Source organism: Anguilla anguilla, chromosome 2 (genome assembly GCF_013347855.1).
Source record: "Anguilla anguilla isolate fAngAng1 chromosome 2, fAngAng1.pri, whole genome shotgun sequence".
NCBI classification, from domain to species: Eukaryota; Metazoa; Chordata; class Actinopteri; order Anguilliformes; family Anguillidae; genus Anguilla; species Anguilla anguilla.
Genome location: NC_049202.1, coordinates 70936145 through 70958881, shown reverse-complemented (window position 1 = coordinate 70958881; position 22737 = coordinate 70936145). Strand labels below are relative to the sequence as shown.

Here is a 22737-nt window from a genome sequence, read left to right as displayed (position 1 = left end):
CTGTTTGTATCGTTAAGAAGAGAACACTGGCGAGTTATTGTAGTAATTGCAGTAAAGGGCCCAACTGGCTTTTCTCATTTCTCCGTTTCAAAATGGCTTCCTTTACTTCCATTGACACATCACTGGTTCTCCAGTGGACTAATGCCAATGATGGACTCCAAAGGCAATCAAAAACCTAGAATCAAAACCGGATACTGAAAGCTCTCTTATACCAGCACATAGGAAGTAAATGAACACACCTGACTAATCATAAACACCTGTGAAGCCATTTGTTTAGAACATTATGATGCTCTGAAATGGCGGGGTTGGCTACGTATAAAAAGTGCTGTAATTTCTACACGGTGAAACCAAAATGCATAAAAATCCCCATCAACAACAATGTCTGAAATGCAAGTCTGCACCTTTACCACGTGAACTCATTACAAATCTAAAATTGTGGAGTTCAGAGCAAAATCAAGAAAAAAATGTCTTTGTCCCAAACATTATGGAGGGCACTGTATATGTGACGATATAAATTATGTAGGTAGCTCTCTTTCTTGCTATGTTTTTGGTTCCCACCAGTTTTCCCTGGAATAATTTTACTTTAGGGAATTGGGACTATCTTTTGTGGCTGGTTTTCTCCTTCTCTACTGCCATCTAGTGATGAACTAAGGAAGCTACAATTACCAAACTTGACATAAAAAGCTCACAATTCATGGTCAAAATAGTCATTTTTCCTTTATTAATAAGCAGTTAATGTGACATGGCTGGGGTACAAGGGTTAAAAGTATGTGCACTTCATAATATAATCAATCTTTATTTCAGCTTTACACAATTAAAGCTATTATTCTTGTACAAAACAAAAAAGGAGATTTATCTTGAACAAAAACGGAGAACAGACAGACAGGCACATCGGAATAGTGAGAATCCATGCCGAAGAACGACTACTGATCAGCAGAATCTCTCACAAAGAATGACAGCTCCTCGCTAGGAACGTGGCCAATGTTCCTTTGATTCAGTAAAACCGTGGATGAGGCAGACATTAATCTGTTCATCACTTTCCATAAAGGAAATAGCCTACATTTTCTCTTTGTGCATACAACACTAATATTTCCAAACGGCTGGTTGGTCTACTCCAGCTACCGACTGAATCACCCATGTTTAAAAAAAGAACCTCTAAAAGAAAATTTTACCAGATTCTTGTCTTGCATATAACAATGATTAACATGCTTGGGGGTGTGTATCAATTTGCAATCATTTCGTTCTATAATCTCTACAGACAGGTTTGATTTATCCAGTCTGGTCTCAGACTGAAAAAGCCAAATTTATCTAATCTTGTGGATCCCAATATATCATTTTCCACAGTGTACAAGTCATTCGCCATAATTAATCTTTTTTTTTTCTTTACATTTTATACACATTAAGGTCTCACAAAGCGATGGTCCAATTTCTCTGTGTGCTGCAACCCAGTGACAACACACGTTGTGCAAACTTGCTTCTGCATTACACTTTTACATGTTTAATGCTATTCTACATTCAAGGCACAGCTTTCATTTCTACACATCTCCACACACTTACAATAAATTAAAATCAACACCTAAATCAATGCATCAAACAGAATAATCATCATTACTAACATTCTACTGCACTAATATGCACTACAAGCAAAAATCTGCAGTGCTCCAAAACTACATCGCAAAGGACTTTTAAGGAAGTATTAAATGGATTGGATGTACCGGTTTCATTATCGGTCAAAAAAAGAAATGGTAAACATTTCTTACACTTTCGGTTACTCCATTGTGTTCTTCGTCTCTTACGTACACTCATCCTCAGTTAACCAGAAGTGGAGAAAATATTGACCAATTATGAAGATAATTACAAATAAATCAATCCAAGAAAAATATTTGAAAGCAGCACAAATAGGGCAGTTACACACCGAGAAGAAATGAGGGGGGAAAGACAGGCCGAAATGTTTTTCTGTATATGCCTGACACCTGCGGTATACAGGGACATGTCCACTGCTGTCAGGACAATCACAAACACCTGCGATATACAGGGACATGTCCACTGCTGTCGGGACAATCACAAATACCTGCGATATACAGGGACATGTCCACTGCTGTCAGGACAATCACAAATACCTGCGATATACAGGGACATGTCCACTGCTGTCGGGACAATCACAAACACCTGCGATATACAGGGACATGTCCACTGCTGTCGGGACAATCACAAATACCTGCGATATACAGGGACATGTCCACTGCTGTCAGGACAATCACAAATACCTGCGATATACAGGGACATGTCCACTGCTGTCGGGACAATCACAAACACCTGCGATATACAGGGACATGTCCACTGCTGTCGGGACAATCACAAATACCTGCGATATACAGGGACATGTCCACTGCTGTCAGGACCATCTCCATCGGCCGCAACTCAGTATCTGGCTCATACCAGTAAGTTTATATTGAAGGGGAATTCCGCCTAGGAATCTTCTTTTTATTCGTGGAAAAGCTGCAGACCTCCTGACAGCTTTCAGCCAACACTCCCTGCAGAGAGAGCAGAGACACAGCCCCCAAGCTACTGGGCATGCTCCAGCTCCCCTGCTTTACTACGAAACTACAGCAGGCCGGGAGCTTTCGGCCAATGGGAGGGCGTCAGACAACCGCCAATCACAGGCTGCCACTCCTACTGAACACAAACGTAGGGGGGCAGGGCGTCGTTACTACTGCTACAAGCCCTTCCAAGGCTTCCAGGCCAAGCGGTAAATCCAGTTTTACGGCATTCCGTTCAGATTACTTCCGCGCTTAAAGTTTTGCTGAAAAAAAAAAAAATAATAATAATAATTTTGCGAGGGTTACATTGAAACCCTAGCAAATTGCCAGGGTTAAATGTAATTGTAGTTTGAATTGCTGCGATTTATGCAGTTGACCCGCAGCAAGCTGTCACATACGCATGGCTGCTAGAATCCTGTGTAATATCAGGGAGGTCAAGGGGAGGCACATCCAAACTCAAACTCCCCGCCATTGTGGTTCTTTAAAAATGGGAAAGGCACCCAAATTCGCACCTTTTTTTCCGCTGCCGATATCTCTGCAGAGACCGCTTCGGCCAGCCACAAGGACAGACTTAAGTTACGCCCTTTATCTGTTAAATGAGGCTAATTGTTGTTTTGTGGTGGAATTCCCCTTCAAGCCATTAGTGCCCTGATACTGAAATAACCCTCAATTATTATTGTGCGTCCCTACTAAACCAGTGTTTCTCAACCCTGGTCCTGGGGACCCACTGCCCTGCATGTTTTAGATGTCTCCCTGCTCCAACGCACCTGATTCAAATGAATGGGTCGTCATCAAGCTCTGCAGGAGCCTGCAGAGGCCAGGACCAGAGTTGAGACACTGTACTAAACAATGAAAGATCAGTTTAAAAAAAGAAAGAAAAGGGGTAAACCTCTGATTAATGGGTCAATGGAGGAAGTGCTTTTTTGATTAATGGGTCAATGGAGGAAGTGCTTTTTTGATTAATGGGTCAATGAAGGAAGTGCTTTTTTGATTAATGGGTCAATGGAGGAAGTGCTTTTTTGATTAATGGGTCAATGGAGGAAGTGCTTTTTTGATTAATGGGTCAATGGAGGAAGTGATTTTTTGATTAATGGGTCAATGGAGGAAGTGCTTTTTTGATTAATGGGTCAATGGAGGAAGTGTTTTTTTGATTAAAGACCTGCTCATGTATCGGTTTGCGTGTTTAGTACACTGCTATGATCGGAAGAATCCCTGCGAGTCGACAGACAGCGTCTCACAGCTTGGACTGCAAGGGCTTCAGGTACTTGTGGTAGGACTCGTGAACCTGCAGGGGAGGAACACAAACACAGAGGCGGCGCGGTTAAAACAAGCTGTAAAATTCTCCTTGCATACAGCAAAAACAAAAGCAACGAGGACCTGGTGCGCTAGCACTTAACACACAACGCGTGTGCAGTTCATTCATGTAGTCACCACCCATGCCACAACCCTGGGGCGGCAGAATCATTCAAATCACACCCCTTCGTTCAATCTATATGTCTACAAGCACGCAGTTTGTTATAATACTAATAATACCAATAATTCATGTGCCGCTGTTGTGCAGTTCTTCAATAAACGACAACTTCTCTAACCGGACATCATCCCACTCATTACATTACAGGCATTTTAGCAGACGCTCTTATCCAGAGCGACTTACACAACTTTTACACAGCATTTACACTGCAATCCATTTATACAGCTGGATATATACTTGAGCGATTCAGGTTAAGTAATTTGCTCAAGGGTACAACGGCAGCGTCCCACCCAGGAATGGAACCTGCGACCTTTCGGCTGCAAGCCCAGTTTCCTCACCCACCACCGCGCCACGCTGCCGCCCCCAGCCCCTCCTCACCTCGGTGCGGTTGAGGGGGGACCTCTTGGCCCACTCGAACATGTGCTCGTAGACGTTTCCGTCATAGCGGCCCAGGACGGAGTCGAGCATCTCGTCGCGGTAGTCGAAGGCGTCCACCAGCGGCACGGCGTCGGCCCGCAGCTGGCGCAGCAGCTCCTTCAGCCGCTGGGACACCAGCGAGAGCTGGGGCACGCTCAGCAGGCCGGCCTGGGCACAGGAAGAGGAAGTGACATCATCCGCTTACGCGCGCAGCGCAGCTTGTGACACCCGCGGCCACCGGTGTGTTGCCGGTTTGAAAATGGCGAACCAGCCCAAAAAAAGACGTTTTTCTCCTGCACGATAACATTTTTTTTTTGAAGTATCCCCATTGGGTGGGAATCCGCTCTATCTTGCAACACCGCCAGTGGATGTACAGAAAACGTTCCAGAGTTCATTACATGTCAATGTATGGGGGGGGGGGAAAAACCACAAAGATTTTTTTAAATAATGAAAATGACAATAAAAAAAGAAAGAAAAGAAAAAGTTCCTGCGACACAACGATAAGTTCAGCGGTTTACAGCCGACGATGAGAACCTGCTTGTTCTCGTTTGGATAATGAACAAACACATATTTACTTCTTGGTGTCAAAGACAGTTTGTCTCCTATCTTTACTCATCCACTGAGCACTCACAGTAAATTCTGCGCACACACAAATTAAATAAATGCAGTTTCCATTAAATGCGAGTCCACGCCAGGTCTTTAGTGAACGGGGCCAGCCTCGGTTACCTGCAGGAAGTCCCCGGAGTGCTGGGTGATTCCATGCAAGGCGTAGAGCAGAGCCAGGTTACTGAGCACGGAGTGAATCGCCGTGTCTCCCACCTCCCCGAGTTTGGCAGCAAACAACTTCACCACCACATAATGACAGTGCGCCTGGAGGAGAGGGAGAGGGAGGGAGAGGGGGAGGGAGACAGAGAGAGAGTGAGAGAGGGAGGGAGAGAGAGGGAGAGAGTGAGGGAGGGAGGGAGAGAGGGAGGGAGAGAGAGAGAGAGACCGAGGGAGAGAGAGAGGGAGGGAAGGAGAGAGAAAGAGACAGAGAGAGGGGGAGAGAGAGAGAGAGACCGAGAGGGAGGGAAGGAGAGAGACAGAGACAGAGAGAGGGGGAGAGAGAGAGAGAGAGAGAGGGAGGGAGGGAGAGGGGGAGGGAGAGAGACAGAGAGAGAGAGAGGGGGAGAGGGAGAGAGTATCACAAGAGCTCAAATATTAATACTTCTGCAAACCAACCCCTAGCAACAAAAAAATGAAGTCCCAGCATTACACAGAAGTGCACTCACATCGGACGCCCGGACCAGGTCGATGGAGGTGTTGTTCCAGGCGTCTTCCTTCCTCTGGCTGTGCTGCATTTCCACCTGCAGGTTCCTGGCCGCGGTTCCCACCAGCCTAAGGAGAGCGCGCCGCGCACATCGCAAAAACGGGTAAGAGCGCGTCACAGCCCAGCAAGAACACTTCAGCGAAACATTAGATTACATTACAGGCGTTTAGCAGACGCTCTTATCCAGAGCGACTTACATAACTTTTTACACAGTATTTACATTGTATTCATTTATACAGCTGGATATATACTGAAGCAATGCAGGTTAAGTACCTTTGCTCAAGGGTACAACGGCAGTGTCCTACCCAGGAATCGAACCTGCGACCTTTCGGTTACAAGCCCAGTTCCTTACCCGCTGTGCTACACTGCCGCCCTTGTCACCAACAAAACCGTGTCGTCACAAAAAAAGGCCGCGTGCCCGAATGCGGGGGGCAGAGCGTCGCGTCGCGTCTCCTTCCTGTCGACTCACCTGGCGGCCCGCTGCTTGTACGCCTCCACCAGGCTGGCGAGGTCGCTGACGTCGACGACGGTGGGCCGGGCGGAGACGGGCTGGGCCTGCAGCCTGTCCCGGGCCTGGTTCAGGTAGGACACCATGCCGCTCAGCTGCTGGCCCGCGCTGGCCTGCGTGTAGCTCTTCACCAGGAACCTGCCGGAAGTGAGGGACGGGACAGGGGCGTCATGCCCGGGTACCGCAGGGAACAGGGGACGGCGGTCTCTGTATGTTCTCACTTTTTCGGTTTTTTGCGGGTCTCGTAGTGTGCGGAACAGTCGCTCGCTTGCAGTGCGGTGTCTGTTTTTTAGGGAGGGGTTCCGACCCGAGACGGGCGACTGCGCAGACGTGCGCAGCAGACGCATGCGCAGCAGACACATGCGTAGCAGATGCATGCGCAGCAGATGCATGCGCAGCAGACGCATGCGCAGTTCCGGCGAGCTCACCTGGCGGTCTGCAGCATCATGACGGTGTTCTCGCCCTCGTAGGTGCAGGTGGGCGTGAAGGTGACGTAGATGGCGGGGAGCGCGCTGCAGTGCGAGTAGCCGTGGCCGCCGCAGGCCATGCGGCAGACCTCGATGCCCGCGCTGGCCGCCCAGGTGGTGAAGGCCTTCAGGCCCGCCGACAGGGCGTGCAGCTGTGGGGGGGGGGGGGGAGCGGCCGTTACAAACAGCCCCACACGTACCCAACATTACAGTCTGGAAAACGAACAAGCCTCCACACCTTTTCCATGCAGGAAATGAAGGAAGAACGCCACACGCTGCAACTTAGCAACAAAGTGTCATCTGAGAGGGGAAAATGAGATTCCGGAATCCGAGTGCCCGGTCTCCGCGGCAACCCGGAAAACTGCCCCTGCGATGGGTCTCGAGGGGACAGGGCTCTGGGCCCAATTCTACAGTTCACCGAAGTCTGCAGAAAGGGGGCTCGCGCGGACCTTCCTGCAGACTTCCAGAGAGTTCCGGACGCTTGGGCGAGACTTCACCCAGACTTCGCCAGTGGGATTACCCAGAATTCATAGCAATTAGGACGTGATGATGTAAAAGACATAAAGGAAGCAATGCCCAAAAAAAAAAAAAAAAAAAAAAGAGGATAATAAAAGTATGGTAGAAACACAACCAAAGGTCTTCCAATTTAAGGAATACACAATTCCTCTAGCCTAAAATGTACGCTCCCTTGAAGATGGGCCTTTGGATTCGGCACACGTTCTGCGCTCATATTTAAGGAGGACGGGCGGATCCGTACCTCCGGCAGCTCGCTGAAGTCGCCCTGGCTGATGTCGCTGGTGATGCGATGGTACGTGCGGTTCATGTACTGACCCACGAAGTGGAAGGCGTAGGCCGTGGCCAGCAGGGGGAGCAGCTTGTGCTGCTGCGTCTGGTAGTCCAGGATCTGGGGCTCAGGCTCACTGGGGGGAACGCAGACAGGATGGGGGGGGGGGGGGGGGGTGGTGTCACAAAACCGAAAGACCCAGGCAGATCATCTCATCATGCAAGTTTGATTCAACAGGCGTGTTTTTTAGGTGTGCGGGCGTGTATGGATGGCGTATGTAGAGCGCAGGTGTGCGGGCGTGTGTGGATGGCGTGCGGCGCAGGTGTGCGGGCGTGTGTGGATGGCGTGCGGCGCAGGTGTGCGGGCGTGTGTGGATGGCACATGTAGAGCACAGGTGTGCGGGCATGTGTGGATGGCGTATGTAGAGTGCAGGTGTGCGGTGGTGTGTGGATGGCGTATGTAGAGTGCAGGTGTGCGGCCGTGTGTGGATGGCGTATGTAGAGCGCAGGTGTGCGGGCGTGTGTGGATGGTGTGCGGCGCAGGTGTGCGGGTGTGTGTGGATGGTGTGCGGCGCTGGTGTGCGGGCGTGTGTGGATGGCGTGCGGCGCAGGTGTGCGGGCGTGTGTGGATGGTGTGCGGGCGTGTATGGATGGCGTATGTAGAGCGCAGGTGTGCGGGCGTGTGTGGATGGCGTGAGGCGCAGGTGTGCGGGCGTGTGTGGATGGCGTGAGGCGCAGGTGCGCGGGCGTGTGTGGATGGTGTGCGGCGCTGGTGTGCGGGCGTACCCCGGCCGCAGCTCGGACTGGTGGCGGACGGCGCTGTAGCGGGTGGCGATGGTGCAGGCTTTGGACAGCGCGCGGGCCGACTCTCCCACGATCATGGAGCGGATGAACACCATGGTGCCGTAGGTCAGCTTGTCACTGGGCGGCTTCACGTAGGTCCCGTCAGGCTCCACCTGCAGGGATCACACAGGGTCTCTCAAAAGGGGCTAGTGACTCTAGTGTGGAGAAACATGAGTATCGTTAGCTCCCAAAATTCAACAACAAACTTACATATTCAAGAGAAACTTTGCATGCAAATGCACTTTTCGCAGCGCAGAACAAACACATTTGCGGAGCAGAGGGGTTGAATTACAAAAAAAAGTTTTTGCAGGTTTTAAGACTTGGGAATAAAGGAGTCTCCCACAGTAATAATTTGTTTCCATTCAAAACATTGAGAGTGTATCGAATCCTGAACCCCGTATTGTGTATTGTACCAAGCTGAGTGTAACATCACATCCCTAGTGACCCAAGTGTTCTGTACCTGGTCGTCCATGCGGTAACCAGTGTTTAAATTTGTCTTGACTACGCCTCTGATGGTGCATTTCTCAGTCAGTGCACCAGTGGCCCGTGTGCACACCCCAGACACCCCCCCCCACCCCCCACCCCCCCACCCCCCACCCCCCACCCCCCCGATGCTGACCTTCGCATATTTCATCAGCATGTTATCCCGAGGAATTCGCACGTTCTCCAACTTCAGGTAGCCATTGTCCACCTCGTCAAAGCCAAATTTGGGCCCGATGTCCCCCACCACAACTCCTGAACAGAGAGAACACACAAGTTGGGTCCTACACACACACACACACACACACACACACACACTCACTCACTCACTCACTCACTCACTCACTCACTCACTCACTCACTCACTCACTCACTCACTCACTCACTCACTCACTCACTCACTCACTCACTCACTCACTCACTCACTCACTCACTCACTCACTCACTCACTCACTCACTCACTCACTCACTCACTCACTCACTCACTCACTCACTCACTCACTCACTCACTCACTCACTCACTCACTCATACACTCACTCACTCATACACTCACTCACTCACTCACTCACTCACACACCACTCACGCACGCACGCACGCACGCACTCACTCACGCACTCACTCACGCACACAGCAGCAGCAACCGCAGCAGGACAGAGCGGGCGGTACCTGGCAGGGGCTTGTGGGTACGCATACAGCGGATGGGCACTATGAACGCATGCAGGCCGTGACACCGCCCCTGCGTGTGCAGCTGTGCCAGGACTACCGCGTGGTTCGAGGTCTTCCCCACTGCAGCGAGAGGGAGGGAGGGAGGGAGACGCCACTTACTTATCATACACTTCCAAAACACTTCAATGGACACAGGCAGGCAATAACATGGCTGGATCTAACACACCAATGGTGTGACTTCATAACTCGGCCGACCAATGGTGTAACTTCACTCACTCGCTCAGTCACTCAGTCAGTCAGTCACAGACATTCGCATTTGTAGGGCTGGCCCCGCTGTTGCGGTCCAGCCAATAATAACGTAACATAATGACGAGTACAGGCCGTTCAGCCCAACGATGCTCGCCATTTTCCTGACTAAATTAGCGCTCCGATTACCTACAGATTAGATAGTATCTAACACTGCATCAAGCCTAGTCTTGAAAATCCCCCAGAGTTTCTGCCTCTACTATATGACCTGGCAGGCTATTCCACACATTGACTACTCTCTGCGTGACAATCGGGAGCCAATAAAACGTGGAGCACTACAGTGCTAGATAATAATCGGGCACTCGGTCAGGACTTGTACCCTCACCGGCATCCCACCCGCGAACACCGCCAACTGCGTTCGTAGGAACGCCTGACCAAGCCGGAAGTACCGCTGCCGGGGATTGAACCCGGGTCTCTGCGGTGGTAGGCGAGTGCTTAAACCTCTACACTCTTCTCAGCGTTACAGGCACCCTGAGGCAATCGATGGGACACTACGGGATCGAGGGACGGCTACTCTACTCACGTCCTCCCGGCCACCACTTGATGGAGGTGATCGTGGGGCTGTTCAGGACGAACTCCTGGGTGGACGGGTCGTAGGTCGAAGTCGTCTCCAGAGCGCGGATGTGGGTCCCTGTGAAAATCAAAAAGGCGTCAGCTCGGCGTCTGACCGACCCGAGGAGCGACAGCACGACAGAGCTGTGGGTACACCGCCATCACAGTTACTCCAGTGAACAAAGAACGCTTTGGGAACGTGAATGTTTTGAAGCTGGCAGACACCTTGGGCATGTACAGTGCAAATTCAGGGGTTTAATGGGTGCTGTAGGTGTTTGACAATGACTTTACAAGACAAATTTTAAATATGCAAAAATACAAGATGCATGCGAGATAAGGTAAAAATTTACACAAAAGTATTTACACGATGATAACAGTTTATAGCGGGCTGGGTGACACACTGTGGAACGCACTGTCCAGCTTGGCTTACAGTTTAAGCCAGCACAAAGTTAGCACAAAGTTAGCATCAAACTCAGCAGTCGCAGCTCGTTCCAGCTAGGAGCGTGCGCTTTTGGTACGAAAACGAGAATGGAGGGCAGATTCTGTGCAAGAGGGCAAGACTGGCCTTCCAACTGCCACGTTTACAGCGGCTTTGAAAAACAGACTCTTCACTAACGCGTTGCTGCTGGCTGAAACGTAGGTGGAGCCTGGGTACGGTCGACAGCACATATCAGTCAAGGGGGGGGGGGGGCTGTGGGGGTGGGGGGGGGGGGGAACGTCTGTGGGGTCCAGGTCCGTTACCGTGACCCATCTCTGTCTGAGCGTAGGTGCCGATGATCTCCAGGTTCCAGGCGGGCATGAAGAAGGTGTTCTGCTGCTCAGGTGTGGCCTGGTTCAGCAGGGTGGGGAGGAACATCACCAAATGCAGATCCAGGGGCTCGGGTCGCCCGCGGTGCACACAGCTACAGGGCAAGGCCGAGTGGAAGCAAGCGTTTTTTTTTTGGGGGGGGGGGGGGGGGGGGGGGGAGGGCGGGGCAAGGAGATAGAAGAGAGGTTTTTACACCATAGCGCAGAGACAGACACAGGAGTGCAGAAGAAAGCAATGACGGTGAGGGTTATGTTTTCATAAGAGAAGGCAGAACAAAGGTTGGACAACGTGTAAGGACAGAGAGAGAAAGTCAGATGAATTTGGGACATACAGGGAAGAGCACAAAAAAGAAAAGAAATCAGTCCTTCAATGCGTGAACTGGTCATGCACATGCTGATCTCACAAAAAACAAAAAAAAAACTTTCATTCTAATCTGTAATTAATTACAAGCAGCTAATGCTGAGCTGCAACAAAGAGGTTTTACGTAGAAAAATAGCCGTTCAGTGTTCTAAAATTAGGCCAAGTGATTTTGATTTGGGTGAACACAGCGCGACCTTCATGCTTCAAATCGGGGGCTATCAATTACAAGGTTGCCGTAACCTTCCAGTATCACTGTGCTTTTGCTCCAGCACGTCTCCGTCTCCGATAAGCCAAAAATAAAAAAAATCACACAACCGCAATTAGAACTTCCAGCCATCCCCCCTCAAGTGAACAAAAGGGCTCGGCAAAAGCAAGAGGAAACAGCTGTAATTCAGGTTCGGCAAGCAGGAGTAACTAGTCCATTTGAGCCAACCAAGGAGAAACAGACTTGGGCCACAGGGACACACTGGAGTCATCTTGCCCCAACAGAGACATGTTCGTCAACTGAAATCCTATCCCTCCACGTTTATTGATTGTATCTGAGAGCTTCAACACAAGACAACGTCAGATCATCCAATGATCTACCCGGTGAAAACCATGAATAAATTAACCTCGCCAGCGTACAATTTACCAATTCATCCACAACACCGCCATTTCAATCCCCACAGACAAAATATTTCAGTCAGATAAAAGCCATACTGCCGTTGATTAACCTGAAATGTAGAAATCAATCATTCATAGAAAGAGTTCAAATTCTATTACGGAAAGGTTAATGTTTTACCCATCAGATTCAAGAAAAGGGGACTAGAATCAAGAGGCACTACAGTTTTAAGCAGCAGGGACAGCGGGAAAAGATATGGAGGTGGACATAAGGATGGGCACACAGAGATTAGGCCTAAATCGAGCACTATAGACCCATTTCAAAGGATGCCGCTGCCCAAGAAGATTCACTTTTTAACACCCCAATTGGATGCAACGGTCCTGAAGGTCCTTATTCTTCAGTCTTCATCCAAAAGAAGCCTATTCTTCCAGTTTTGAGCCCATATTTGAAATGGAATGACCACTCTAGTTCCTGGGGCGTTAGAGGGGCATTAAATGGGGGAAAATGTAAGCACTACAACTGAAATATTAGTGACTGTTATTAGTCCTATCCGACCAACATTTTTTAAAAACCACAGACTACTGTTAGTTTGCCACATGAAACTAATGAACATACACAGTACACGGAAGTACGCAGACCACTAAGATCTGTCAAACACCTGCAGGTACCCCAAGTCCCTCAACAATGCCAGCTTCAAGGTTCCAACCAGACAGCAAAACTCCCCTGTCCACCAAAAGGGACCAATAGCACCGGACACACACTGGTAATTATACTACATCGGGAATAATTTGGAAGCCCAAGGGCTTTCTCGTGGCGATCGCCTAGACCAGAGGTGGGCAACGAGGGCCGTATCTGTTTCTGGTCTCCATGCCAACTTCTGCCCCTTAAATATTTAATTATCCCTAATATTTACACCATCTGACATGTCACCTACATTTCCTGATAAGTGAACGAATGAGAGCCAAAGACTGTCCTTGTGTCCCTAAATGACATGTATTACTGTGATCTAATCCACAAGTGAACCAGTGTTGGTGTATGCAGCCCATTAGCTCACTTAGCCAGAGTAATTGGTGGAAACAAAAAAACCTGCACACACACTGGCCCCTCCAGGACCGGGACTGCCCGCCCCTGGCCTAGACCTCCGTCGGACTGACCGTGACCCATTTCAGTCTGCGCGTAGGTGCCCAGGACCCGGAAGGAGAGGGCCAGAGGGAGCCACTTCCTCCGCTGCTCCGCGTCACACTGGCTGTACAAGGTGGGCAAGAACATGACGAAGTGGAGACCCAGGGCCTCGTGGTGATGCCCTTTAAAGATGCTGAGGAGGACAGAGACACACCAGATGAGCAGTGCGCAACCCCAAAATGGCGCCCCAGGCCTCAAGACGCAAGCAAGGATTTAAGCCTGAACAGACCAGACTTTGTACAGCTCTGCTGCGTTTTTCTCTAATCCCAACAGAATAAGCACATTTAAGTAAGCGTACGTTTCAAGTAGTCCTAGCAACTAATGGTTTTACTAATGCTAAATAAGAGCATTGTTTCACCAGAAATTAGTTAGGTGGTAAGTATATTAATATGACCCCACAACGACTTCCACTTGTACCTGTAGTAAAATAAAGGTGAAAATCATCCTGTGTGCCACCTGCCGATCTCTCCTTCTCTCTCTCAAGTAGTAAAATAAAGTTATTGGTTATTTTTTGGGAAACCTTGGTTTTGGCTTCGTTATGTTTGCAGGTGCTTGAGAGCAACCGTAACATAAATCGGGGCTCGTCCGGGATTTTACCCTTTGGTAAAAAAAAACTAAACTTTCTGCTCTTACCCCGGTTAGCTTAGCCGCCGGGCGGGTCCAAGGGACGTGTCACTTTATTGTTTTTCCTTTTTTGTTTTTGGTGGCTAATATGAGTGGGGGTACGCTTCGGGGCACTGAGGTCGACTAGTCAATTGGTCTGCTAGTGCTCACGAGTTCAGCGTTCAAAGTCGCCCCGAGCGCAGAAAACCACTGAAGACTACCTTATTGAGTTACGATTTTCTTTCTATTTGGTTAGGTAGGATCGGGGAAGCCCACAATAGAGTTAAATGGTAGCGCCACTGATTGGAGAGAATCGTGTGACTTGTATGGCTTTTTTTTTTTGATAGCGCTGTTCAGTTTGATAACTGGGAGTAACATGGACGCCTAAACATTTATGTAAAGTTTTGGTTAGTCTCTTTATCTTCACGATTAGCTGGGAGACAATTATCATCCTGCATGGTGTTTTGCTTACAGCGTTCGGCCACGTTAGACTGGTTTAACCCAGACGGTCTTTCGATTTCTGAACTTCGCGTCTATTGCTTTCTCGTTCCTTATTGTGGAGTATACTATCGTGCATTTGTCGGTTTCCGAATATTAAGTCTCTGACCTTGTCCGTTTCCTGTTAGCCTAGTAGTGCTTCCACCCTAGACGATTTTATTGCAGAACCCTCCGATAAACTGCTCGAGCCTCAAGATGTAACGTTGAGTTTGCTCGAGTGTCTGTGTACTTGCACATGGTATTATAGACTAATAGTCCCTTTAGTTTTCACTGAACATCCTTTTACTACCAGTATTTCATTGAATTGCCATCTATGCTATGGCTGAGTCTGAATGCAAGTACTATTTGAATTCAGTCAGCTAGATGTGTCTGGATGTGCATCAACTGTATGGCTGGCAAGTGAAAAAGTTCTTGCGGCGTCGCATGTGTGCGGCGCGCGTAGAGTTCCTGCGACGTTTCTCTCAGTCTGTCTCCCCTTGTTTGTCTCCCCCTTGTTCTCTTTGTTTTGTTTTGGGGACTGGTGTCCCCAGCTGGTGGTGGGGGCGTTACGTCCCTCCGCCTCAAGTGGGGGCGCTGGCCGTTTGGACACATGCGTTTGTCTCGTTACAGGTAATTGAGAGCACCTGTGGCGGTGCCCTTTTAAGCAGCCCTGGAGTCGGCTTCTGAAGAATGGGGGCTTTTTCTCCTCACCTCTCGACCATGGCCCGGTCTTGATTTTATCTTATGTTTTGCAGCTACTTTGGTATCTCTCACGTGTAGTAAAATAAAGTTATTGGTTGTTTTTGGGAAACCTTGGTTTTGGCTTCGTTATGTTTGCGGGTGCTTGAGAGCAACCGTAACAATGACAATAATCATTTCACTTGCTGGCATAGTGGCAAACCTGAAATACATGCGATCGAAATTGTAAAAAAAAAAAAAAAACCGTGACTTTGTATTCACCAATTTCTCCCCTATTATGCATCAGCTGATAATTCTGAGAAAGGAAGAGCCAAGTAGTCTAAACGAATCGATTCCCCCTTGCCAAAAGATTCATGCAAACAGTGAGCATATTCGCAACAAAAAAAAAAAAAAACAGGGTGTTCTATACAGAGCAAAAGCAAGGAAAAGCAGCCACTGCTCACACCAGTAAAAGTAACACCCGAAGCGCCTGTGCTCATCCACTGCCTGCAAGTGAAGACATCATTGTAAATTACCAAAACTTTCTACACAAAAAAAACCATACACTAATGACAGCTCAGGCCTGAACCTTCCTATGTACCAAACTCCAATAAAAATTGAAAATGAGTGCTGCCTTTTCTTTTCTCACTGTGTCACACAAACAAATACACTGTCTCTGTACAGAGGATCTGGCCCTGTGCCATAACCTTGACACAACCTTATCTAAAATATTCTGTTGCCAAAATCGACCGCAGTAAATGACGCTACCTGCCACCTTTGCTCTTGCACAAGCAAGACTGCTGTCATTTTTTTAGTCACGATACACGTAAGGCACGCAATGTAAACACTGGATTTTATTATCTGGGGATGCCACAGCTGAGAGCACCAGCTAAGGCAACGCTTCTTCTGTGATCCGGCACAACGCACAATCCAAAAACCTGACCGGTGACGTGGAAGGGCCGATAATCAGCTACGGAGTCACACAGAGTCACAAGGGGATTCAAACAGAGGGATATCCCTTATCTTCCAGCACAGCAGGAGCTCCTTGGATCAAGCAGGCCTCAAGACATGCAGTCCCTGAGCACAGCAGTGCACGTGGCAGTCTACCCTTGGGGTTGAGATAACCGTGCATTATAAAATGTTAAAGAAAAACATCTGAACAAAATCACTGTCCATGCAGTGTCCCTTCTTTTAAGCACCACCGCAAGCTTTCTCAACGCATAGGATGCAGTCACCAACACCACAGGGCCCAAACCAAGCAAGTCTATATCATGAAGGGAAGCAGAGGCGTTTTCCCGATTTCCCACGATATCACCGCACAAGTGTGGGGCCCTTGTCCCACTGTTTTTCACACAAAGCATTTTCAGCATGTTGGCAACAGACAGTATTGCAAGCCATCCAACTGCAGTTGAGGTCAGCCCCAATATCATCTTCTAAAAACTTGAAGAGTTACAGCTGTGGATGCAACTAAACACAAGATTCATGGTGGAAATCAGCAACATACATTATCGTTAATTTGAAACTTCCCTCACCCACCCTACATTACATTACAGGCATTTAGCAGACGCTCTTATCCAGAGCGACTTACATAACCTTTACATTGCATTTTACATTGTATCCATTTATACAGCTGGATATATGCTGAAGGTTAAGTACCTTGCTCAAGGGTACAACAGCAGTGCCCTAACCCAGGAATTGAACCTATGACCTTTCGGTTACAAGCCCAATTCCTCACCCACTGTTCTACACTGCCGCCCAGTTTGAGCGGTTTTTCAGCATTAGGTCTGAACTCCGGCAGGATACATTTGGCTTCTGCGGTACACGTACCTCTTGTAGCAGTAGATTTCTTCGGGGTCTGAGATGCCGTACTCCCGCAGCTTCAGGATCATCTGCGCGCTCTTCTTCACAGCCGCATCGTACCGCTCGCTCCTGGACAGGAAGTTGAGGTCCTCGTGCTGAAAGTCCGGATCGCTGATCACCATATTCTCTGTGCGTGGAACGGAGAATGCTAAGTCACGGGGGGTTCGTGTAATGGATTCCTTGCAATGTATGAATATTAATCTGCTACCCAATTAGGAGTACTGTCACCTTTCACCTTCAGAACAGCTTCAGTTCTTCTTTGAAAGTTCCGGACTATGGGATACCAGAAAATTCGCCAAGAACGAAAGTCTGCTGTTCTTTGAGGGATGGTGGAAATCTACTTTACACTTTGCACGGTTCAATTATGCGTATATGTGGTGATTGTGGTGTTCATGAAACCAATCTTAAATTGCAGTAGCAGTATGTGTGGAGGCGTTAATATTGTGGAATATCTGGACAACGGGAGGGAACAGTAGTTGCACCAGGTCAAAAAAATCTCTTCATATTCCTGGGCTACTTTACGTCCATGACGAACAATCGTCAGACCCAATGACATCCATGAAGTGCGGTTGCCCATAACATTGCACGGCCACCACCATGTTTAACATGGCTGTGTGTTAAACCAATCTTAGGCTTTCTCCAAACATAAACCTGCCCAGGTGTGGGAAAGGTAATAAAAGGCGACTCATCCGGACATATTACTTTTTTCACTGCGCAGGTCCAAGTTTTGTGCACCTTACGTCAAGTTATGAGTCTTTCTCAGGTCATTATGAATTTGCCTGAGTGGACCCGACCAAAAATACCATAATTCTCAACACGGCTCCCCTTATCCACAATAAATAATTCAGCAGTTTATGTGACCGATGCAGCTGTAATCCGGACAATCTGTAATTTGGCCTCTTTGGAACTGTAGCCCTGATTCCGTGTTAGACAGGGCGGAGTGAGCGTGCATGCAATTTAGCTATCAAGTTAGGTTTAACCGTTATGTAGGAAGTTAGTGAATGGAAACTACGCCACAGCTTCGTTCAAAGAAATACTAAGGGGTAGCTACCTGGACGCTAATGATTACCTTACTAATAAATATACAAATGGAAAAAAATCAGGGTGCGATTTTTAACCATCGCGTCTGTAGATAGCTTGATGGTAGTTAATCTAGCCGTGCGGCCATCTAATTTATTCAGCTAGCCAGCTAGTGCCAAATCAACGTTCGCTATTTAACCAGCTAACCAGTGCCATTGAGCGTGTTTCGGCAGTTTCCTTGTTATCCAAAACAAACACAGTGCGGACAAACTCACCGATCTCTCTCCTCCTTTGAGTTTTCTCTGCACCGCCGTCTAAAATATTTGTGAGTATCTCAGTGTTGAAACTAGCGTTTCCTCGTTCTCTAAGAATATCTGGATTCATGTCTGACGAATGTCGAACCTTAACTATGATTAGTAAGTTAGGTACTGAGAGGTTCGGTTGGTTCTGGTTTCTTTTGAGAATATGCTACTATGATCTACCCTTGGACAGTAGAATGTGGATGCTCCGCCTCCAAGGCACGCTTTAAAGCTTAAAAAAAGAAACGTCATGCGTGGTTTAGAAAGCGACGTTAAAAATGAGGTCACCGCAGGCGCGCACAATTGAAAACCATGGAGCGTACCGTTCAGTTTAATGTAGAAAAGGTGATTTTTAACTACCAAAGAAAACCATATCTAATAAGTCTAATGTTCCCCATTCATTTAAATTGGAGCTCCAATGTTTTGTCCTCAATGCAGGCATACTTCCTGAATTTACAAGCTAGGTTAGCTGAGGGCGTGCTGGCCTGTCAAGTTCAATATGTGGCCTGTCATTGTGCTTTTGTTTGAATAAACCTGTATGAATCAAAGTACATTATAAATTCTCTATGCTGTGCTCATTTTACATTTAAACTGTTTTTAAGCTGCCAGATGAATTTATGCTGATAAGAATTTTGTCGATAGCTACCGAAGAACAGTTCTGTGGTAGCTACCGTACCCAGACAAACGAGTTACTTCCTGGCTTCAGTCGGATGAGAGCAGTGGGATCTCTGAGTGGGATACGTATTTTTCCTTCCCCCGATGTGAACCAGAACCAAAACAACCTGTCCGACTGCAGACGAAAGTTTACTGAAGATAACTTGATTAATCTAGTTTAAAGTCTTAAAAAATTGGCTGATATGAGTGTGTGACCGATTTCAAGAGTTACCTTCTAAAATGCAAAGAATACATTATTCAAGATTTCTTGCGGGATGCCGGTGACGTTAGCCTTGTAAACCGAGTGCGTGGACTTGGGAGTATTTTACAGTATGGATTTAAAAAAAGTACATTTATTAACACACGTTTTTGTTTCACGCTTTTCAATCAGTAAAACCCGATTTCTTTACGCAAAACGTTGTTAGCGGTAAAATATTGCACCGTCCTTCTGAGTTATCGAGGTGGATCAAGGATTTTCAACCTGTAAAGTAGCCGTAACCCCAAAATGCAAGCAACACGACAATACTGCGACAATAATCAGACGGCACTTCTGTAAACCCGCTTTAATTAATTTCATTTTAATTTATTTTTTCAGATAAGGCAGAGATGCTTCCAGCACCTGGTGTTTTTCACTTTCCCTGGGAAATCAGTTCCGGTGCCATCCAGGAAGGAACAACAGTGAGAACATTTGGCAGGTATGATTTTTATTTTTATTTATTTATTTATTTATTTATTTTTAATAGAAGTAGTCCACCATTCTTGGCTTTTTTAAAACGTTTCATTCAGCTTGTGGGAAAGCAGAGAGAGTTACAGGGGTGGGTTCACAGGGCAGGAAGTGCCATGGCAAGGAGAGATCATGTGGGTTGTTGACAGTTGGTCCTCACGGTCCACAGTACACTGTCTCCGGATTTCTATTATTCTTAAAGGAGTACCATGGTGATTTTCACACTTTCTCTGTTTTATGTGCTATTTTCACAAGAGGCATTGAAGAAACACAATGAGCAAAGTATAAAATATGTCCGTTCTGTATTTTTGGAGAAATATGCGTTTTAAATTCATCGTCCCATTTTCAACCGGTTGAGAAAGTTGTCATTTTTCTACGTCACGAATACAGTAACCACTCCTATTTCCACGCCCCGTAAAGAAATCTGACAGGACACACTGTCCTGCTGTTCAGACAATGCAAATATTTGACTAACGTTAGGTTCACTTAAATTAGAGTTCCTTTAGATTATTTCTGGTTATATTCATTTAGCTAGCTAGCTAGCTAACGTTAGCTAGCTAGGAGGTTTGCTTTCATAAGGCAATGTTATCGATAACGTTAGCTTGCTAGTTCGCTTTTATGAGGACGTTATAGTTGTGCTTTTATTTTAACTTGGCTAGCTAGATAGCAAAAATTGTAACTGGATACAAGTCAACGTCCTTACCTTAGCTATCTATCGATACTTGATATACTACTAAGCTAGCTAGCTTGTGAATATTCAGTCTCCCAAAGAGAGCGCGTATCATGGGGGTAGCTATGGTAACGGGGAACGGTCTGTCAATCATAGCTAACTGACAGTTCTCATTACCACGCCCAGACGGTTCGGGTGAATTTTTATAGTGGGAAATTTAGGCTTAGAAAAATACGTTTTAAAGTACATTGAAATGACTGAAGAATAAAAAAATTATGCACATTTGTTTTGTTGTTGCCTGAAGACAACTGGGAAGTGTCACGTTCAACCACCATGGTACTCCTGTAAATCAACCGAAGCAAACTGTAAATCAACCGAAGCAAACGCCAATTATGTAACACTGTTGTAGTAGGCTTTACGATTACATCTTGTGGATGTTTAATTTTCATTTACTTATTGTAGCTGTAAAGTATCTAAAAAAATGGCAGTGTAAAAATGTCAAGTTTCTCACATAGACTTGTCGTGTCCTCTATATATTTATACAAAATGTTTGATATCAAAATGTGAAATTACAACGAACACAGATCCATATGTCTCACAGAAAATGTCCTACGCAAGCACAGCTCCAAAGCCTTTTTTCCTACATTCTTACCTGTGGCCTCCCATTCCAGGGATTTAGCTGTCTGATATAGCCAAAACTTGTTGGACAGATATACTTTATGCAGGATAGATTTTTCCATATGCAGGGAAGGAAATTGTTGTTCCAAGAAACAACTGTCTGATGTGGATTATTGAATGACTTGAGGGTCAACAGAAAATAAATTGGAAAAATGAACTTGAACTTACTTAACATTTGGCATACCAAAGGGTATGAATGTTTGTGCAGTCAAGACATCGACATTTTTTTCCATTTTTAGTAGTTTGCATCAACGAGAGAGTGACATTCCTGCCATCGTATTGCATTAATCTGCTCCTCCCCTTTTTGATATGTTTCTCTCCAGACTGAGGCATTACCGGCCGGCCGATTCACGGGCTACCCTGTCTTCTCATTATGCAGCGACCCAGCACCAAGTTGTCGTTCACACGGGCTTTGTGGAGCCTTTTCACCCCATACTTGAGGCCCAGTACGTTGTTCTAGGGGAGCTGGAGATCACTGAGGGTAAGTTCGATTTTAGCAAGGAATTCATAGTCAATAACAGAAGCTACCTCGCTTACAGTTTTGTCAGCTGGAGAGGAAGGTATATTAATTGAAGGAGGTTTTTTTCCCCCACTGTATTTGTTTTCCACACGATTGACCAATGCTTGGAATACATAGCCAGTTCTTTTTAAAGGCCCATATCCTTACAGCGTTCAGTACAAGGAATCAGGCACTCCAGGCTTTGGGTAGATTGATGAACGTTGATGGGCTGAAAAATTCTGCTCTTGTCATTAAACCTTTTATGTGCTTTATATACCAGTCCTTTTTATTTGTGTATCTGTATATTGTTGAAAGTAATGTGCTTCAAGCCACCCTGCCCTGCCAGGGAAACAAGTTGTTTTCTGGTGTATTTTATCTCTCCCTCCCTCTCTGCAGGGGATGGTCTGATGGTACGTGCTCGCGTGCTGAATTGTGTGGATGGAGTGGACCTTGCCATACTACAGAGTGCCATAAATGAACAGCGAAGGTATTTCTGTGATAGAGGTGGAAATGACATTCAGCAACCCCCACCCTGATATATTAGTGTGGATTGTTTGTGGCCACTATGGTGATCATATATTCAACATTTTTATAGCAAGACTGTATTAAAAGTGCTTTTTATACCATTTTGTGTATTAAAATATTTTTTAAAGGTTAGACCTAATGTGCTTTCATAACATTTTGTGTATTCAAATATTTTTTTAAGTAAAGGTCAGATCTAATATATGCACGCAAATACCAGCCTATAGCCACAACTTGAGTTTTGGGACAGTCGTATCGAATTTTTTTAAAAACATTTATTTATTTATTTATTCAACTACATTGAGCCATATTACAACAATGGCATTCAATGAGTCAAGTCCCTCTATTCCAAGTCTGCATAAGTATTGGAATGACCATCAATTACCATATTACTGTAATTATTTATAAATGGAAAGCTATGAGTGCAAGAGCATGTGTTTTATCCTTTGGAAGTGCTTAGAGTCTACTTTATTGATAAAAGATACAAGACAACAAAACTGCAGATGAGGACAAGAGAACTAAGTATGAGAAACCAAGAAGGCTATTGTGAGGATGAAAGAAAAGAAAAAATCAATTATAGCTATTGCAGAATGTTAGTTTTTTTTTTTTCTTTCCAAAGTAAAAGATATTGAGTGTCCCAAGGAAGAAACTAACTACTGGTGGTCCTATGAATCACCAGCAATCAGGCTGTTTTTGTGGAAGACATCAGCCAGTGATGACAGGGAAAAAAATGGTCAGCTTGAGTAATTGCTAATGAT

At 46.5% G+C, this 22737-nt stretch overlaps 2 protein-coding genes across 4 annotated transcripts; one reads left to right on the top strand and one right to left on the bottom strand.

The window, feature by feature from the left end:
- Positions 1-691: 691 nt before the first annotated feature.
- acox1 (acyl-CoA oxidase 1, palmitoyl) lies at positions 692-18470 on the bottom strand. Of its 3 annotated transcripts, XR_004763797.1 has the most exons (15): positions 18209-18469; positions 16881-17040; positions 11086-11246; positions 10316-10423; positions 9487-9606; positions 8958-9073; positions 8282-8451; positions 7470-7632; positions 6674-6864; positions 6207-6383; positions 5700-5805; positions 5155-5298; positions 4390-4596; positions 2023-3825; positions 692-1973 (listed from the first exon to the last, which is right to left on the bottom strand). XR_004763797.1 is itself a non-coding variant. In XM_035402902.1 (14 exons), exons 1-14 carry the CDS (start codon positions 18315-18317, stop codon positions 3775-3777), a joined length of 1983 nt encoding a protein of 660 aa, XP_035258793.1. In that variant the 5' UTR covers positions 18318-18470; the 3' UTR covers positions 692-3774. The 3 variants fall into 3 exon arrangements, 2 of the variants coding, with proteins under 2 accessions (XP_035258793.1, XP_035258792.1); XM_035402902.1 differs by lacking the exon at positions 11086-11246 and adding an exon at positions 13268-13428 and having other exon boundaries at positions 692-3825; positions 18209-18470; XM_035402901.1 differs by having other exon boundaries at positions 692-3825.
- On the top strand, positions 17685-22695 carry ten1 (TEN1 subunit of CST complex). The gene is made up of 4 exons (XM_035403015.1): positions 17685-18258; positions 19482-19581; positions 21282-21439; positions 21854-22695. Exons 2-4 carry the CDS (start codon positions 19493-19495, stop codon positions 21991-21993), a joined length of 387 nt encoding a protein of 128 aa, XP_035258906.1. The 5' UTR covers positions 17685-18258; positions 19482-19492; the 3' UTR covers positions 21994-22695.
- The last annotated feature ends 42 nt before the right edge of the window (positions 22696-22737 follow it).

Coding starts and splice junctions, on each gene's coding strand:
- acox1 (XM_035402902.1), bottom strand. CDS start 18,317: ATGAATCCAGATATTCTTAGAGAACGAGGAAACGCTAGTTTCAACACT. Junction 8,452..8,957: donor TGCTGATGAAATATGCGAAG/GTCAGCATCGGG, acceptor TGATCCCTGCAG/GTGGAGCCTGACGGGACCTA. Junction 7,633..8,281: donor CAGTCCGAGCTGCGGCCGGG/GTACGCCCGCAC, acceptor CGTTCCCCCCAG/TGAGCCTGAGCCCCAGATCC.
- ten1 (XM_035403015.1), top strand. CDS start 19,493: ATGCTTCCAGCACCTGGTGTTTTTCACTTTCCCTGGGAAATCAGTTCC. Junction 19,582..21,281: donor ACAGTGAGAACATTTGGCAG/GTATGATTTTTA, acceptor GTTTCTCTCCAG/ACTGAGGCATTACCGGCCGG. Junction 21,440..21,853: donor GGAGCTGGAGATCACTGAGG/GTAAGTTCGATT, acceptor CCCTCTCTGCAG/GGGATGGTCTGATGGTACGT.